This window comes from Giraffa tippelskirchi, chromosome 1, assembly GCF_054371585.1.
Source record: "Giraffa tippelskirchi isolate mGirTip1 chromosome 1, T2T-mGirTip1v1.2.pri, whole genome shotgun sequence".
NCBI lineage: Eukaryota > Metazoa > Chordata > Mammalia > Artiodactyla > Giraffidae > Giraffa > Giraffa tippelskirchi.
This window is the reverse complement of record NC_137275.1, coordinates 54077717-54097929: the sequence shown is the minus strand read 5'-3', so window position 1 is coordinate 54097929 and position 20213 is coordinate 54077717. Positions and strand designations below refer to the sequence as shown.

Below are 20213 nucleotides of genomic sequence, written 5' to 3'. Positions count from 1 at the left end.
CCTGCATCTCTTAAGTCTCCTGCACTACAGGCAGGTTTTTTTGTTGTTTTTTTTTTAACCGCTAGTGCCACCTGGGAAGCCCTATTACACACTAAATGACCCCAAAAGTATTCCTTTCCCTCTGCAGAAGCATGAAAACAAAACATACCAGCCTGAAGTTTGTCAGTATCATTTGGTATAGTTTTCAGCTACTATTTAAGCTGCACCCCACCTAATTTTATCTGTTGTATAACTTTCAGTAAACTTAGTGGAAATTAAAGTGGTGATCATTTAGAAACAAACTGGTAGAATGGAGTGGCAAAACTGTTGAGTTTTAAAATAGCCAACTCTATCCCAACTTCTTGGGGTAGAAAATGGCAATCCACTCCAGTATTCTTGACCGGAAATTCCATAGACAGAGGATCCTGTCAGCCTACAGCCCATGGGGCTGCAAAGAGTTGAACATGACTGAGCGACTGAGCACCCACGCACATCCCAACTTCTGTTTGCTGACCTCCAGAAAATGTGAAAGACAGTAGTGCTAGGAAATAAAAGCATTTAATAGTAATGAAGTATTACTTTTTGTTGTAAGAAAAGGAAATGGAAGCTGTTTAATAAAGAACAATTTTTCTCCTGATAATTCCATATTTAATTGTTCAGTGTTAATCACCATTATGATCCCAGAGGTTTTTTTTTTTTCTAATACCTTTCAAAACTAATTAACACTGTGTCCCAAAAGTTTTGTTAAACCTTCCAAAGTGAAAGTAAAATTAGGAAGCATGGGCTAGGTCTTATAGTCTTTAATGCCTGAATCAGCATACATTTATTGAGATGCTACTATATGTTGTGACCAAAAGTCCATGTTGTGAGTGTGGGTTTATTAGAAAGATATTTCAACCAGAATTTCTAGAGGCATTTCAAATTTCCTGTTTCCAAAACAGAACTCAATACCTTACCTGCAACACCTGTGTAAGACACCATCATCTCACTTAGATTATTTGTGCAAGAAACTCCTAACCCCTCTCCCTGTTTTCACTCTTTTCCCCTACATTCTGTTTGCTGTACAGCTGCCAGAGTGGCCCAGTAAAATGGAACTCAGATGTGGTTGCTCCTTTGATCAAACTTTCTAATGCTTCCTCACGTTGCAGCGTGAAACCCCATGTCTTCCCCGTGACTTCTGTGACCTAGCCTGCCGTTACTTCTTTACCATGCTGCCCGCCATCTTACTCACTCCGCTTCAGCCGCTCTGAGCCCCTCGTTGTTCCCTGCATGTGGCAGGCAAGCCACGTCTGCCTTTTGATGTTTGCCCTGGCTACTCTTCTGTCTGAATGCTGTTCCTAAATAGCTGTATAACTAATTCCTGCACCTCCTTCAAATTTTATCTCAAGTGTCACCTTCCAGTGAGGCCACCTATTTAAACCAGCTCCCCATTTGCCCTTACCCTACATTTTCCCCCATGGCACTTATCACTTCTTGCCATAATTTAGAATTTACTTCTGCTGTGTATTGTTTGTCTTCTTGTAGACTATGACTCCATAAAAGAAGGGATCTTTTGTCTAGTTTTCACACCAGTATATCTCAAAGTATCTAGATCTCTTTGCAACTCCATGGACTGTATCCCACCAGGTTTCTCTGTTCATGGGATTCTCCTAACAAGAATACTAGAACGGGTAGCCATTTCCTCCTCCAGGGGATCTTTCCGACCCAGGGATCAAACCTGAATCTCCTACACCTCCAGCATTGGCAGGCGAGTTCTTTACCACTAGTGCCACCACTTAAAATCTAATTTTGCATATATGTGACTATCAATAATTTGGACAGAGACATACCAATTATATAATAAAGTATTATTATAAAAAGATACAAAATATACTTTTGTATTGTGGTAACAAAGATACTATAATTTTATAACAAAATATAAACATTATAGTATACCCTAATAATTTAAAAATCATAAAAGTTAAAAATAACCTGCTAAAACTAATGTCAGATGTCTCCCATGTATTTATTACTTATATAATTAAAAAAAAAAAAGAAAAACCTTTGGTTGTTTTAAAAAACGATAAGCTGGATAACCTTTACATTTTTCCCTGCATTTCATATATCATTAGTTTAAATGATATTACAACTTTTTTTCAGGATGTTAAAAAGGGATATTTGAGTAGTGAATGAGTAAATCATTTACATCAGCAGAAAATTTTCAGTAATGGAAATTTATTATTCAAAGGAAGAGACTAGAAGTTAGGGAGCTTGGGATCACCATGTACACACTGCTGTATTTAAAATGGATAACCAGCAAGGACATACTGTATAGCACATGGAACTCTGCTCGATGTTATGTGGCAGCCTGGATGGGAGGGGAGTTTGGGGGAGAATAGATACATGTATATGTATGGCTGAGTCCCTTTGCTGTCTACCTGAAAACTCACAGTGTTGTTAATCAGCTATACTCCAATACAAAATTAAAAGTTAAAAAAGACACAAAAGGAAAAAACAAAGGAAGAGACTAGAGCATAAAGCAATTTATCAAACTTAAAATGCATTTCTCAGTACCAAACACTTTCTATGGGTAGCAAAGTTTTTTAAAAAACAGAAGAAAAAGAAGGAAAGAAAGCAAAGTGTTTACTACTGAACATCAGCTTTGATGTTGGCACTGATTTTTTTTCTTCTGATGTGTTCTTAGATTGGTACTCTCCTCTGTCTCAGATTATTTTGCTGCCATGTTTACTAGTGATGTCAGGGAAGCAAGACAAGAAGAAATAAAAATGGAAGGTGTAGAACCGAATTCCCTATGGTCCTTGATTCAATATGCATATACAGGTAATAAATCTGAAAATATGAATTTAAAACCTCTTAGATTTAAGTTGTATTATTAGATTTCAGATTTCTGCCTTTAATAAGCCTACCACAGTTAATAGTTCTGCTGTTATAATCACCACCCTTGGTGGTACCTTTATAGATAAAATCTCTATATTAGAACCTTTAAAATGGTTATTATAATTAAGCTTTTGAATGATATTTTTACATGTTAATATAATAATGTGATGAATTATATGATGTTTTTCAATTTTTGCATTATTACTAATTAAATCATTCTTTGAAAATTCTGGAAACAAGCTGTTCATTTTTTATTTTAGTAGACGTCACAAAGCACTAGTAGCTTTTTTTTCACATTTAGTACTTTTTTTCTTTTTGAAATGTCTTAATCTGGAATGAATGTAATGAGCTCTTAGAATTATTATTGTTTGTATCAATTACCTTATAAACCAAAGTTAATATAGTTCCATAATTAATGGCATTTCTTTTTATCATTAAGGCCGCCTGGAATTAAAAGAAGATAATATTGAGTGCCTGTTATCTACAGCTTGCCTTCTTCAGCTTTCACAGGTTGTAGAAGCATGCTGTAAGTTTTTAATGAAACAGCTTCACCCATCCAACTGTCTTGGAATCCGTTCTTTTGCTGATGCTCAAGGTTGTACAGATTTGCATAAAGTGGCTCACAATTATACCATGGTATGTATTTTTCAAAAAGCAGGAAGGCATATGCTCTTGCCTTATTCTTTATTGTTGCAGGCTTATCTGCATGTTGCTATTTTCTCATGGTTCTGCTATATGTCTTGAGGTTCAGGTTCACTGTCTAGTATGCCATATTTTCATTGAGGTCTGAGGGGAAAACCCCAAGTAATATTTCTACTGGATTTATAAGGCAGGCCTTAAATTATCACAGCCACTAAGAAGCAGAGCAGTATTTTAGAACTGTTTCATTCAAGATTTTCAATCTGCTACTTTTAAAACCAGATTTCCCCTAGACAATTTACCTCATAGCATATGGATGAATTTCAGAAATTATCCCCTTACTCACTGATGGAAGTTGGTGATAGTGATAGTGTATTGGTGCAGTACTAATACAGAAGATAGAAGGGTGGAAGAGGGAGGCTATTTATTAAGGATAAATCTGACTATATGTAGGAAGTATCTTTAGCTACCTAGAAAGATGTTCCTATTGATTGTAGCAAATTCTGTGCTGAAAATAAATCCCAGGGAGTTCTGATTCAGAAGGCTAGAGGATAATGGATACAAGTTGATCTAGGACAGCAAGAAAATCAGGGCATGTTGAGAGAATGCTGTTAGGACCAGCCTCCACCATCAAATAGTAGAGGGATTTGAGCAGCAGAGGTGTGTGGATTTTTAAGGAGTGACCATTTTGCCATGTGTGGGTTTTCACACCTGGGTAGTGATTGAAGATTTTTGCTTTAAATGCTTCATTTAGGGCAATGCAGCTTCTGAGAGAGGAAAGAACGTGAATATTCACATACACATATGTTATTATCCATGTTGCTGATTTTGTCAACATTTAAGAGAGATATTTTTGTCTACCCTGTATTCCATTCCCCATCCTTCCATTGAGTTGGTTCATATGTGAAGGGAATGACCAGTACTTTAGGAATCTTGCACTAGAGAAATAGAAATTGGGAAAAAATGACAAGAACTGATGTTTATAACCATTGGGAAGATTAATTCCACCTATTTCATAAGCTTAAGGCAAGGATTAAGTGAGTTAATAGAAGTTCAGCACTTAAAATAGTGATTGGTATATAGTACCAATTAAACAGTGGTTGATACATAGTATCAACCTGGTCATTAAATGACACCATCATCATCATCATCATCATTATTTATATTTATTCTCCTCCACACAGTAGGGATCTATGTGAGTGAGCAAAAGCCCTCAGGCAAAAGCACAGCTTTCATGGATGTTATTCTCCCTGTGGTGTAACTGTTCCTGGGAAATGTTTTTAGTTTATGATGTCAAACTTCTTCAAGTGAAAAAAGAGAGATTGTGTGACAGGGCAGTACTGTACAGACCTAGCATGGTATTAGGTTAATGTCTTATAAATTAAGTCCTTTGAAATATTCCCCCCCTCCCACTCCAGTCTTTATCCTTCCTTGTAGATTTCTCATTTTAATTTTTACACCTCAAGTTCAGATGCTTTTTGGAATAAAATACGCATAAGTAAAATAAAGCTGCATTTTTTTTCTTTGTAATCAGTTCATAATATCTCTTACCTACGAAGGAGTTTTATTCACATGCAAACATTTGTATGCATTTAGGTCATTCTTATTGTTTACAGTAGAGGCATAATTGCTACTTTAAGGCTTAGATATAAGTTAAATCTAAATTAGCTTGTATTTATAAAGCTATATTCATAGCCAGTTAGTTGTGGTAGCTTTTTTCCTCAAGGCCATTATTTGACTTTATTCAATTTCAACAGATACATAAAATTGAATTCTAATAAAAAGTAATTTAGAGACAGATTGTGTGATTTGAATTGTTGCTATGGGAACTGAATGAAAATGTATAGCCAAATTCAATCTTCAATTTAAATAAATCCCTCAGTAACTTCATTTGCTTAAAAACTATTCCAAAGGAGGAAAGAGCATAATGCTAGCAAGTGTTTGGTAGCATAATAGCTGTTTATATCATAAAATGGATTTAAAATATGAAGTAAGCACAGTGCCACAGAATGAAATCAATTGTCACAATTAGTAAATAGTGCATATACTTGGGATGTTCATTCATCCTGCATGAATACAAGTAGGAAGGGATGAGAAGTTCCTTCTTGTAATCCTGAAATGTGGAAACTTTTGTTCTCATTCTGACTGCCGCTGAACATGACCTGAAAAGCATCGTTTAACCTGTACAAAAAAGTCCAAGACTTGTTATTATCATTACAGATATTTAATGTCACTATGGAATAAATACAAACATTTGATTTTTGCAGTTTTAAATTTGGTTTCTTGACCTAGAAAAACTATTTAAAACATTGAATTTTGCTAAAATACCTGCTTCAAAACCAAATTAATAGTTTTGAAAAGCACTTTGTGTTTAACCTTGAGTTCAGTAGTATTTCCATAAGGTGTTGAAAAACTCCATTTTCATTTAATACAAATTATACCAGAATGGAATGGGCATTGTTCTGAAATAGATATATCAACAAATAAACTATTAAATGAATATTTGTATAATCTTTTTCTCACTGATGAAATGCAGTTAATATCATTTCAAAATATGGCAATAGTTACTTCAGTGTTGTATAACTGTTGATTGTACTATACACTATACTTGTGAACAATTAGAAATGTATATTATTTTGATTTCTTCAGAATCTCATCTAACATTAAATAATAAATATCTATTTATCTGTGTGATCTTTGTCCCTAAAGTTTTTGATGTCTGAATAATAGCCAATTGAGTTACAACCCCCTAGAGCTGAAGATTTAGGCTGTTTCTCATTTTTTTTTTTTAATATTATAGATAACAATACAGAGAAGCATCAGCTTTTTTCCCCCCTCTTATGAATTATTTACCAAGGATTAAGCTATTCATGGGATAGCTACAAGTTGAGAGCTTCAACATTTTTATAGCTCTTGCTATGTGTTATGAAATCATTTTATAATGTCAGTATACAATTGAGTAGAACAATTTGCTTGAAGCCATTCCAGCCCTGAGGTTTTATTAAAATATATTTCTGAAAAATGATAATCAGTCATTTTAAAATAGATTCATTTGGGCCTTTAACAAATCATGATGAATTGAAGCTATTGAATATAGTTAATTATTCATGTATGGTTTTCATCTTAAGAATTTCTACGAAAGGAATGAAATGTCAACCCAAGATATATCTTTGATCAGTACCTAAGTTGGGTTACTAGAGGCTATGTGGAAAATATAATTCTCATCTTAATATAGAAGATAATTTTTTATAGTCGTTATCTCTAGCTCTAATTTAAATAGCTTAAGTTATTTTTAAACAGCTCTAATTTAAACAGCCTTAGCTTTTTTACTAAAACTCTGTGCTGAGACAGCCATAGTGCATTAAGAAGCATAAGAAAAACATTAAGGGACAATACTTAGAGCATTTGCATTTATATTATAACTATATAAACAACCCATGCATTAAGACTTGTACACCAGAAGACTATTTTCCTTCTCTTTAGATTGTTTAGCATAGTAACCTAGTAAAAATTATTATTACTATCTCACACCTAAGGACAGTTTATCTTCCATTTCAAATTACAAAGAGCGTGATTCAAGAATGTGGCCAGAACTGAGTCATCTTCAGTCTAAGATCCTGGATTCCCAGTACATTCTAGTCAGCATTTTTGTTTTGGCTCTGAAGTCGCTAGGGGGCTCCAGGGAGCTCCAGTTCTTTATGTCTCAGCACAGAAAGAATTCAGTGAGAGGCCAATTCTGGAGCAGATATCACACTTCCATCATAAGTCCTCCTCAATATTGGGCAGGAGAGTTTTCTTGTCCCTACATGGACGAGGTGGGATTGTCGTGGCACTATGGAAATATTATTTCAGGTCCCAGTTGAGAGTCTTTCACTTTGAAATGTCACCTTTCCATAAAATACTGTTGTTGCTGTTTTTTATGTGTGCAGAGAGCATGTCCTAGGGGGTCATTAACTTACTGAGCTCACTGGGCAGGATGTGGGTCCCGTGCCACCATTGTTTTATTGTTTGGGAGCATGTCTCATACTTCTGTCTTATTGTTTTGTTGGTAAGCAAGGCTGCTTGGTTTTGTGGTTAAGAAAACCTGCTTTCTTGAGTGACCATTAACTTCCAGGAGTCTCCCATACTTTTTTTTTCTACTTACAGTCCCCTAGGGCAATTAACTATTTAATCGCCTATGTTGTCCCTTTACTCTATCCCTATCAGCTCTTTTTCCTATGAGATCGAAAGAACTTTGTACATAGATTGAGGTTAGATGAGATTAAAGTTTTCACATCAGACCTAAAACCCTTTGTGGTCTTATAAATAATACTAAAACACTTTAAAAGGCCAGTTTGGGTCTAGGATAGCTCTAAGGACACAGACTCTTGCCAGGCAGAGTCTGAGAAGACTTCCGTGGTCCAGAATGGTCTTGGGAAATGTAGCCACCCTAGAAGCCATTTCTGGGTAAGAGAAATACTTTACTCTTACCCAGGTATTTGGCTCCCCTGTTGGCCAAATTCTTCAGCAACCACAAATCTGAACTAACTTTTGATGTTGGAGTATCATATAAAGTGTCTTCTTTCATTTTTTCTATTGTCCTTTGAAAGACTTGTCAAAACTATTCCCTAACTTGAGCAAAGCAATACCAAAAGTCCTAAATTTATTTTTTAAATTGTAATACATGATACATCACTTTAATCCTGTGTATACAGAGAAATTAGAATTTTAATAACAATTACAGTTCAAATGTTATTTTCTACTTTTTTTTTCTTTTCCCCTTTTAAGCAATAATACATTGATAATACATTGTTAGAAAGGGCTAAAGTATAAACTGTGTTTTGGCATCTAATTAAGAAATATTTAGTTTCTTTTAAACTGTGATGGAAAGAAGAAACAGTATTGTTTATATACTCTTTTTTTTCCTCCAGGAAAATTTCATGGAAGTAATTCGAAACCAGGAATTTGTATTATTACCAGCCAGTGAAATTGCAAAGCTCTTAGCCAGTGATGATATGAACATTCCTAACGAGGAGACAATATTGAATGCACTTCTTACTTGGGTTCGTCATGATTTGGAACAGAGACGGAAAGATCTCAGTAAACTTTTGGCTTATATTAGGCTACCTCTTCTTGCACCACAGGTAAACGTTTTTAATTATTTAAAATCAATGCCATAATTTCAACAACTTTGAGTAGACACCATTCCACACCCACAGGCTCCACATCCCGAGTTCAACAAAACATAGATTGAAAATTTTTTTCAATCCCAGAAAATTCCAAAATGCAAAACTTGAATTTGTTCTGTGCCAGCAACTATTACATAATATTTACATTGCATTTACAACTGTTTATGTAGGAATTGCATTGTATTAGGTATTATAGGTGATCCAGAGATGATTTAAAGTATATGAGAAGCTGTGCAGAAGTTAACTGCAAATACTACATATTTAAATTGAGATACTGGTATCCACATAGATCCTGGGACCAACCCCCTGTCCCCAGAATACTGAGGGACTACTAATTACATTAATGTGAGCTAATTACAATATGCTAATTACATTAATTAATGTACATTAATGCTAATTGTGTTAGTCGCTCAGTCATGTCCAACTCTTCGCAGCCCCATGGACTGTAGCCCACCAGGCTCTTCTGTCCATAGAATTCTCCAGGCAAGAATACTGGAGTTGTAGCCATTCCCTTTTCCAGTGGATCTTCCTGACCCAGGATTAAACCTGGGTCTCTTGCATTGCAGGCAGATTCTTTACTATCTGAGCCACCAGAGAAGCCCATTAATATTAGCTTGTCTGTAGGTTTTTTCCCTAATCTGTTCAAGGTGGTTGTTTTATGTATGTTCCTATGAAATGTTAAGGTGAAAAGATAGTGAGCTAAAAATATTTGTTTGTTTTCAACCCAGAAAGTCTGACTACCTAAATTGCATTCATTAAGTAACATTGTTGCTTTGGGGTTAGTAATTTTATTTGACTCAGCTACAAACCTATCCTAGCAATTGAAGAATTAATAAAGCTGCTAATGAACACTGAGCTCTAGGAACCAGAAAATTTAGATTAATTCATGTGCCACACATTTATTAAGTATCCACTAAATGCTGGACTCTGATGATAAACAAATTAATGAGACATAGTTTTAACTCTGACATTTTAAAACTCTGTGACTTGGCATGTTCACATACCTTGGTTTCTTCATCTGTCAAGTGGAGATCACATCCTTTCTATCTCACAGGATTTTTATGAGGATCAGAAAAGTGCTCTGAAATAAAATATGCTATAAATAATGATAGTATATTTATTATCACTATTTTAGAATTGAGAGATACCTAGTTGGTGTATTCTCAAGGCAATTAGTCATAACATATATACATGCATGGTTTCCCCTTTTTACAATTTCAGTTGGAATATACAAAAATTTCCTCTGCCTGCTTGGCTGCTTTGGAGAAGGAAATGGCAATCCACTCCAGTATTGCCTGGAAAATCCCATGGACAGAGGAGCCTGGTGGGCTGCTGTCCATGGGTTCATAAAGAGTCGGACACGACTGAGCGACTAACACACACTTGGCTACTTATTTTGAGGCCTTAAGTAGAGTCCTTGAAAGAAAAGAAAAAATGAGCTATTACTGCTCAAAATCAGATTTTTTTGTTGTTGTTTCAAGTGCTGTGTGTTTCATTTGGTTTGTATTTATCTTGAGCATTATGTATTATTTCCAGCTGTTGTGAGCAAAAGTTACTGTTTGTTCTCTACCTTACAGAAACAAAAATCAGTGTGATACTTCACAAGAATGACTTCTCTCTTCAGAGGTAGAATATTGTGTGAATTCATAGGAGTGAAGGTGCATGACTTGACAATTCAGGAAAAATAACATCATAAAACATTTCTTAAAATCAGATTTAAAGAGGACTATCTTTATTGGTATCCAGCCTAATTTTTTTCCTTATCCTTCTCTAGAGGAAAGAAAATAAAGTCTGAAAAATCCTAGTAGACTTTGAAAAGAACCTGTGCAATTAAGTAACCTGACAATTTACTTCAGCCCTGTAGTTTCAAATATTTATGATACTGTATTTGCATGACTCTCAGAGACCTTTAGAATTTCTTTTATCCAGGATACTGCTGATAATCATAGTCATAAGATCTTAAGAGTTGAAAGGCATGTTGGAGATCATTTAGTCTAACACCTGTTGTACAAATGAAAGAACAGATTAAAAAAGTAAATCCATATGTTCAGAATCACAAAGTGATTGCATAAATCATGTTCTTCTGCACTGTGGTTTTATTTAACTTTAGATTAGAGCTAATAAGAGACAGGGTCTTCCCTGGTGGCTCAGTGGTAAAGAATCTGCCTGCTAATGCAGAAGACTCAAAGAGACTCGGGTTCGATCCCTGAATTGGGAAGATCCCCTGGAGAAGGAAATGGCAACCCACTCCAGTATTCTTGCCTGGGAAATCCCCATAGACAGAGGAGCCTGGTGAGCTACAGTCCATGGGGTTGCATAAGAGTTGGACATGACTTAGCGACTGAACAACAAGAGACAGAGGTAGACCTTAAACCCAAATAAAGTTGCGTGCCTTTTCTACTGAACTGTTCTGCCTCTTGCATGTTCTCCGTGTAAAATTGCCAGGTAGGGAAGATATCAGGTGGAGGAAGAAAACAATTAAAAAACCAATCAGTAATTACAATATAATGAGGTGAAGTCTGTGATAGACATGGCATTATGAAAGCAATCGGAGTGGCCCACCTAGACTGATAATGGAGAAGCTAGGAAAATCTCTTATGTGTCACTCAATTTGCAAGCCAAGTTAGTGACCCGAAAGAATGAGCATGATAGCCCAGAAAAGATAGGAGTCCTGGCTATGGAGCCGTGAGCAAATATATCATGTTCTGAAATCTGGAATAGCATGCATAGCTAAAGTTACAGAAACAAAAAGGACAATATTGAGAGATGAGACTGGAGAGGGAAACAGACCAGATTGTGGAGGAATTCTAGTCATGCCAAAGAACTGGGATTTTATCTAAGAGCAATGAGGAGGCACTAAAGGATTTTAAGTAGGGAATAGCATAATTATCCTTTTATTTTAGAAAGATTCTATGATTGCATTGCAGAGAACAGATTGGAGGGATCAAAGTAGAAACCAGCTAAGGAAGACTATTGGATTCCAACAAGTGAATTAAGCACTTAAAGAAAAAAAAGTGGAAGGTTGAGAAATTAATTACGACAGTCAAGAGCTATTTAGGAGGTAGGATTGATGCACTGGAATGATCGAATGTACAAGGTGAAGAAAAGAAAGAGTCCAGAATAATTCTGATTTGTGCAGTGAGGTTGCTGAAGGTGCTGTCAGTTAAGACAGAATACAGGATGAAGTATTGATTTTGAAGATGGGGAAGGAAGTAGAAGAAGCACATTCTCAGAGCTTATTGACACCTTTAATCCTCTTAAAGTCTAAGAAGAAGTTTTAGAAACTACTTATTTAGGTTGTTGAAGCCAAGGGGAAGAGAGTGACACCAATCAAAGAGAATGTAAAACCACTAGAAGTGGAACCCTAGGAGATATTAATGTTTAGTGGTAGTCCCAAATCTGCCTAAATAACTGTAGTACTATTGAAAAGAGATTGCAGATTCAAGAAAGGAAATTTTGGCATCATTAGATGCTGCAGAGAAGACAGATAAGGACAGTAAATGCATTGGATTAGCCCAGTGTTTCTCGAAGTGTGTTCCCCAACTGTAAGAGCAGTACCACGTGGGTAGTTGTTTAAAATGAAAATGATTAGGCTTCCACCTACTAAATCTGAAACTCTGGTGGTGGGGCCAAGCCAGTTGTGTTTCAATAAGCCCTCAGTGCATCTGATGCACACTCAAATTTGAGAACCACTATCTTAGCCCAGTGAGTAGCAACAATAGAAGCGACATTGCTCTGTATAATTTAAACAAGTTAATAACACCTCTTTGAGCAATGTTTTTTTTTTTCTACAGTGATAATACTATATGGCACCATTATGGCATTCAGAGATACTAGCAAGGTTCTTTTTTTTCCTTACTAAAAGTAAAGGGCAGATATGGAGAATTAGAGTTGTCAAGTGATAAAGTATTGAAGTAGACTCTAAAATCATCAAGAAAATCTTGGATTATATTCTGAATGTTTTATTTTAAAAGATAGGAAAAGAATGAAATTGCTAAGAGAGTAGATCTGAAAAGTTCTCATCACACACACAAAAGAAGATAACTACGTGGGGATGAATGTTAACTAGACTTACTATTCTAATCATTTTCCAATATATAGATATGTCAAGTCATTCTTTTGTACATCTAAAGCTAATGTTATATGTCATTCTTTTGTACATCTAAAGCTAATGTTATATGTCATTTATATCTTAATAAAAAATAAGACTGACAAATGAAAACAAAAAATGTCTAGTGCCTATCAAGTAAATGACTGATTTTTTAAAAATTACCATTACATCTGGCTTGGAGAATTTTGAGCATTACTTTACTAGCATGTGAGATGAGTACAATTGTGTGGTGGTTTGAACATTCTTTGGCATTCTTTCTTTGGGATTGGAATGAAAACTGACCTTTTCCAGTCCTGTGGCCACTGCTGAGTTTTCCAAATTTGCTGGCATATTGATGCAGCACTTTCACAGCATCATCTTTTAGGATTTGAAATAGCTCAACTGGAATTCCATCACCTCTACTGGCTTTGTTTGTAGTGATGCTTCCTAAGGCCCACTTGACTTTGCATTCCAGGATGTCTAGCTCTAGGTGAGTGTTCACACCATCGTGGTTATCTGGGTCATGAAGATCTTTTTTGAATAGTTCTTCTGTATTCTTGTTGCCTCTTCTTAATATCTTCTGCTTCTGTTAGGTCTATACCATTTCTGTCCTTTACTGTGTTCATCATTGCATGAAATGTTCCCTTGGTATCTCTAATTTTCTTGAAGAGATCTCTAGTCTTTCCCAGTCTATTGTTTTCCTGTATTTCTTTGCATTGATCACTAAAGAAGGCTTTCTTATCTTTCCTTGCTATTCTTTGGAATTCTGCATTCAAATAGTTATATCTTTCCTTTTCTCCTTTGCCTTTAGTTTCTCTTCTTTTCTCAGCTATTTGCAAGGCCTTGTCAAGTATGTGAGTGAAGATAAAAATTTACAAATTGAAAATGTTTCTCCTCTTTTCTAAATGTTTCCACTTTAATAATTTGCCATTCTTTTTTGGCAGAGAAAGTACATGATGTTACCCTAAAATGCAGAGTATAAGAGAGTCTGTATTTTGTAGTCCTCTCTCAGTGCCTCTGAATCATTTTCCGAGTGATATCTGGTCTTCCATTCATGTGATGCTTATATTACTGGATTCATGTTTTGTTCCATTACTGTTATCTCTCTACTTAAATATAATTAATCCCATTTATTCATAAATTACAGATACTGTCAGCATGCTAAGAAATATATTTTTCTGGTAGTAACTGTTGAGTCTTCTAAGACTTTACTTTCTACAATTTTTTCACATTTATTTTTATTTAGAAAGGACTAAAGCATTTCTGTATAACAGAAGTAATAGAAACACTGAGATTAATCTAAATGAGCCATTTGATGCATATTCATTAATGAATTGTAACAAGTAAAACTATATTTTGTGTGCATAGGATAACATGGAATGATTAATATCAGAATTTACACTCTGCCTTAGATCCTGAGACTTAGGTCTTTTTTTTCAGTTTTAGTATTTGTTTTCATTAAACTATAGTTGATTTACAATATTGTTAATTTCTATTGTACATCAAAGTGATTCAGTTATACACATGTATCAATTCTTTTTAATATTCCTTTCCATTATGGTTTATCATAAGACACTGAATGTAGTTTTCTGTGCCATCAGTTATATATAATGATTGACATCTGCTAACCCCAACCTCCCCCTCCATTTTTCCCTCAACCCCCTTCCCCTTAAAAATCACCAATCTGTTCTCTATGTTGAGACTTCTGTCTCAATTTGGCTTTTTTTGCCTTTCGCATGCTGTTCTCAGTTGCCAGATGCCACAAACTATTTTACAGTTACTTTTGTTGGAGTCTTCCTTCTCTTCCATTATCAAAATATGCACATATTCTCAACCTTATTAGCCATTAAGTAAACTCACATTTTTCATCCATTCAAGTGGCTGAAAAGAGAAGACAGTAATAATTGTTGGTGAGAATGTGGAGAAACAGGAACCCTCGTAGATAGCTGGTGGGAATATAAATCGTACAGACACCTTGGAAAACAGTTTGGCAGTTTCTTAAACAGTTAACATAAATGTACCATATGACCTAACAAATCTACTCTTGAAAATATATCCACACAAAGACTTGCACACAAATGTTCTTAGCAGCCTTATTCATAATAGCCAAAAACTTGAATTAAGTGCCTATCAGTTGGTGAATGGTTAGGTAAAATATGATGCATCCATACAATGAAGTAGTATTCAACAGTAAAAAGAAATGGATACTGATACGTTACACATCGATGAACCTCAAAAACATGATAAATGAAAAAAGCAAGACACAGGAGACCATGCATTGTATGATCCAATTTATACAGTGCATCTAAAGGCAAATCTATAGAGACAGATTAGAGCTTGGAACAGAAGATAGGAACCGAGATTAATAGTAAACAGGCATTCAGGATCTAATCAGGGTGATGAGAATGTTCCAAAACTGTTTTTATGGTAATGGTTGCACAACTTGGTAAATTTACTAAAAATCATTGAACTATATACTTGAAATGGTGAATTATACAGTATATAAAATATACCTTATGTTGTCAAATCAGTCCTGCAGTATATCAAAAGGGTAATACACTATGACCAGGAAGATCTTTTTCCAAGAATATAGGAATGGTTGAGTGTTAGGAAATCTGTCAAGGTAATTATATTAATAATTTAAAGGAGAAAAAGCCATATAATCATATCACTAGCTGTATAAAAGATATTTGGAAAAAATTAACCATTCTTAATTTTAAAACTCTAAAATAGGGAGAGAAGAAAACAGCATATCTATAATAAAGATAAATTATTTAAACACAGTAAAAAAATTAAATGCTGTAGTAACTATTATCCTAAATAGTGAAACACTAAAACCATATCAATTTAAATTATAAGATGGATACTCTTTATCGCTCTAATTCTTTAACGTTGCTTGGAAGGTTTTAGCAATTGCATCAAATAAATGAAAATGATATAATTGGTGTATACATTACAAAAAGGTGTAACTATCCCTATTTGGCAGTTATTATGATTGTATGCCGAGAAGGCAATGGCACCCCACTCCAGTACTCTTGCCTGGAAAATCCCATGGACGGAGGAGCCTGGTAGGCTACAGTCCATGGGGTCGCTAAGAGTCGGACATGACTGAGTGACTTCACTTTCACTTTTCCCTTTCATGCACTGGAGAAAGAAATGGCAACCCACTCCAGCATTCTTGCCTGGAGAATCCTAGGGACGGCGGAGCCTGGTGAGCTGCCGTCTATGGGGTCGCACAGAGTCGGACACGACTGAAGCGATTTAGCATAGCATAGCATAGCATAGCATGATTGTATGCCTAACAGGTGGAGTTTGATAAGGGAATGTGGTGAAGTAGTAGGTTAAAATACAAGTATGCAATAGTGAATAGAATTTTTGTCCTCCAGCAAAAATGCAAAGTGGAAATTCAATAATTTATTTCTAGTAACAATGAAAATAATAAAACTTGTAGGAATATATTTAATAAAAGATATGATACCTACATGAAGAAAACTAAACAATGGGAACGCTTCTTGAGCTGGAAGATGTATTATAAAAATATAAATTCTCCCAAAATTAATAAACTTAATGCAGTTCCTATTAGAATTCAAGCAGGATCAAGATGGTGACGGGGAATTAGACAAATCTGTCTTAAGTTTATATGGAAAGTAAAGACTCAAAAATAGCCCAGAAAATTATTAAAATGAATAGTGAAGGTAGATTTATGTCAGCTAAGCAAAAAATGTCATAAGACACTGTAATAGGGACTTCCTTGGCAGTCCAGTGGTTAAGACTTTGCCTTCCAATGCAGGGGGTGCTGGTTCCATCCTTGGTCTGGGAAGTAAGATCTTACATGCCCCATGGCCAAAAAAACCAAATCATAAAACAAGCATATTGTAACAAATTCAATAAAGACTTTTTTAAAAAGATACTGTAGTATTAGGGAAGGAACAGGCAAATATATCAGTGGAACAGAATAGAGAATCAAAAAACAGATCTCATATATCTTGAGACTACTATGATCAAGGATCAATTCAGTTGGGAAATGGAGGGAATTATTTTGGCCTAGAACTAGCTATTTGGAAGAAAAAGTATTTTTCAACTCATACTCTGTTTAAACAAAGATTAACTTCATATGGGTCAGTATCCTAAATGAAAGAAATAAAGCAATGAAGAGGTAAGTAGGGGGATGGAGAACCAAGCACAAAAGGAAGAGAAAGTCATGTTTTTTTCTTTTTAATTCATATTTTAAAGGCAGGGTATAACCATACTTGTGCATTTATGTAAAATTACATAGGTAAAAAATGTAGAATTCAATGAAGGACAAGGAATTTTAGTTCTTTTAAAGTAATCACCATTCGGAGTTCTTTGCCCCTTGGAAAAATTGGAAAGTTTGTTTTTTGCTGTTGTTGCGGGTTGAACATTCTTTAGAGAGGTCAGATAAATGCAGTCTAATTAGTCAACTCCCATTTATAATTATTCTTCAGTTAAAACTATTTCTAACTTAGTAAAATGATTTATTTTAGAAAATGTGGAAAATATAGAAACATACCAGAAAAGTTATTTTAAAAAGCACCAGTTTCACCACTACCCAGAGATAAGCACTGTTAAGATTTTAAAGCATACCACTTTTCCTTAGTTCTGTTTTTCAGTAAAATGTAAATTTTGTAAATGTTGAATATTTTAGTTAAAAATAAATGTCCAGACTTGGATTTTTTTTTAATGAGATAATTTCCATTTGTGAACATTTATGTTTATTCTTTTAGCCTCATTATTTTCTTGATCAGTCAATATACATACTCACTGTTTTTTTCTAGTTCCTAGCAGACATGGAAAATAATGCACTTTTTCGAGATGATATAGAATGTCAGAAACTAATTATGGAAGCAATGAAGTATCACTTACTACCAGAAAGACGGCCCATGTTACAGAGTCCTCGGACAAAACCTAGGAAGTCAACTGTTGGTACATTATTTGCAGTTGGAGGAATGGATTCAACAAAAGGTATTAAATAATCTTTTATTTGAAGAAACATACAAGATGAATTTTTGTTTTTCTTTGAAGTATAGTTGATTCACAATGTTGTTAGTGTGAGGTGTACAGCTATACATAGCCATAAATCCACTTTTTTTAGATTCTTTTCCCATATGGGTCATTACAGAATATTGAATTCCCTTTGCTATACAGTAGATCCTTATTAGTTATCTATTTTTTTATATAGTAATGTGTATATGTCAATCCCAGTTTCCCAATTTATCCCTCCCCTCTTCTCCCTGTTAACCATAAGATTGTTTTCTACATCTGTAACTCTCTCTTTTTTTTAAAGAAGTTCATTTGTACCTTTTTTTAGATTCCACATATAAGCTATATCATATGATATTTATCCTTCTCTGACTTACTTCACTCAGTGTGACAATCTCTAGGTCCATCCATGTTGGTGCAAATGGCATTATTTTGTTCTTTTTAATGGCTGATTAGTATTCCATTATATATATATATATATGTATCTCTTACTATATATAATATATATATGTATACCACGTCTTTTTTATCCATTCATCTGTCGATGGACATCTAGGTTGCTTTCTTGTCTTGGCTATTGTAAATAGTACTGCAATGAACATTGCGGGACATGTATCTTTTTTAAAGAAACAGAAAAAATGAATTAGTAATAACTAAGGTTTATGAGCTCCTTGGAGAAATAGCTGGTTCTAGCACTGAGGTAGGAAAAGTACAAGATAAGCCTAGAACTTGTAGTGCCAGAAAGTAAGGAAGTGCCCAGTGATGGAAACAGGTCAAGAGATACAGCAGACAGTTTGTAAGGGCTACCACTGTCCAAACCTGGGATAATTTCAACATCAAAATAAATAATGGTAGCAAAAGATTATAAATAAGTATTCATGAATTCATACTGATACAAACAGAAGGAGAAGGGAATGCTCTTCCTTACAGTAGAATACCAACTAATTAAAATATAGAAGCAAAGATAGGATTAGAAAAATCACCATTTGGCAATCATCATATAATAAATAATTCAGTCAATCATCAGTTCTCTAAGACTCATGGGTGAAAGTTTTTGAGAGCAGGATCTTTAGTCTCAAAGTATCTCCCAATCACTTGCTTATTAGTTAAGCATAGGTTATGTCTTATGGTAGAGAAACTTGACACACAACACCTAAACCAAATAATCAAAGGTCATATTGCCAGTAAAGAGACTAACCAGAAGCCTGTGCTTATGTCATGTACTGAGAACTCACCTGAACATCTGTGGTATTCTTGCCAAAAGTATATAATCTGGACTTAATCATAAGAAAAAGGCAAACAAATTCAAATTGAGAGACATGCTACAAAATAACTTATCTGAAGTATTCCAAAATGTCAACATCATGAAATACAAAAAAAAAAAAAGATTTAGGAATTTGTCTCAGATTACAGAGATATGACAGCTTTTACAATACATCATCTTGGATTATCTTTTACTGTGAAGGACATTAAAATGAAAGTTGCTCAGTCATGTCTGATTCTTTGCAACCCCATGGATAGTCTGTAGGATTCTCCAGACCAGAATACTGGAGTGGGTAGCTGTTCCCTTCTCCAGGGGATCTTCCCAGCCCAGGGATCGAACTCAGGTCTCCCACATTGCAGGCAGATTCTTTACCAGCTGAGCCACAAGGAAAGCCCAAGAATACTGGATGGGTAGCCTATCCCTTCTCCAGTGAATCTTCCCAAGCCAGGAATCAAACTGGAGTCTCCTCCATTGCAGATAGATTCTTTACCAGCTGAGCTGCCAGGGAAGCCATAATTGGGACAAATGATGAAATCCAAATAAGGTCTGTAGATTAGATAGCAGCATTGTATAAATGTTAATTTCCAGATTTTGATGATTGTATTGTGGTTTTGTAAGAGGATTTCTGTTGCTTCTAGAAGAAGCAACACTGAAATATTAAGGGATACAGGGGCATCATGATTCCCAATGGCTCAGTGGTAAAGAATCCACTTGCAATACAGGAGATATGGGTTCAATCCTTGGGTCAGGAAGTTTTCCTGGAGGAGGTTATGATAACCTACTCCAGTATTCTTGCTTAGGAAATCCCATGGACAGAGAGGCCTGGCGGGCCACAGTCTGGGGTCACAAAGAGTCAGACACGACTGAACGACTAAGCATGCATGGTCATCATTTTTGCAACTTACTCTGATGAAACAGTTCAGAAAAAAATTCATGCATACACATGTACATACATAGAAAACAAATGTAAAATATAAATATGCAGGAAATCTAGGTCAAGAGTATCTGGAAATCTTTGTACCCTTCTTGCAGCATTTGTTATTCATAGTAACGTTAAAAACAATAAACACCATGCCCAATGCCTACTCAATGCCAGATATTGTGCTGGAAGCTTTCTGTTTATGTGTATGTATTTTTTCTCAGCACACATTGATCTCCTCTTCCTCTGAATTCCTAGTACTAATAATTTGCAGTC

General features: G+C 35.1%; 1 protein-coding gene across 10 annotated transcripts in view; it reads left to right on the top strand.

Moving 5' to 3' along the window:
• Window positions 1-20213, top strand: part of KLHL5 (kelch like family member 5) — an 85997-nt gene that overhangs the window by 45425 nt on the left and 20359 nt on the right. For all 10 annotated transcript variants that reach the window (XR_014082726.1, XR_014082716.1, XR_014082712.1 and 7 more), the window contains 4 exons: window positions 2663-2799; window positions 3296-3492; window positions 8406-8618; window positions 17550-17736. Coding sequence is in view for 7 of the 10 variants with exons in the window: in XM_081592777.1 (XP_081448903.1) it covers window positions 2663-2799; window positions 3296-3492; window positions 8406-8618; window positions 17550-17736 (734 nt within the window). In the remaining 3 variants the exon portion in view is untranslated. The remainder of the gene's footprint in view (window positions 1-2662; window positions 2800-3295; window positions 3493-8405; window positions 8619-17549; window positions 17737-20213) is intronic.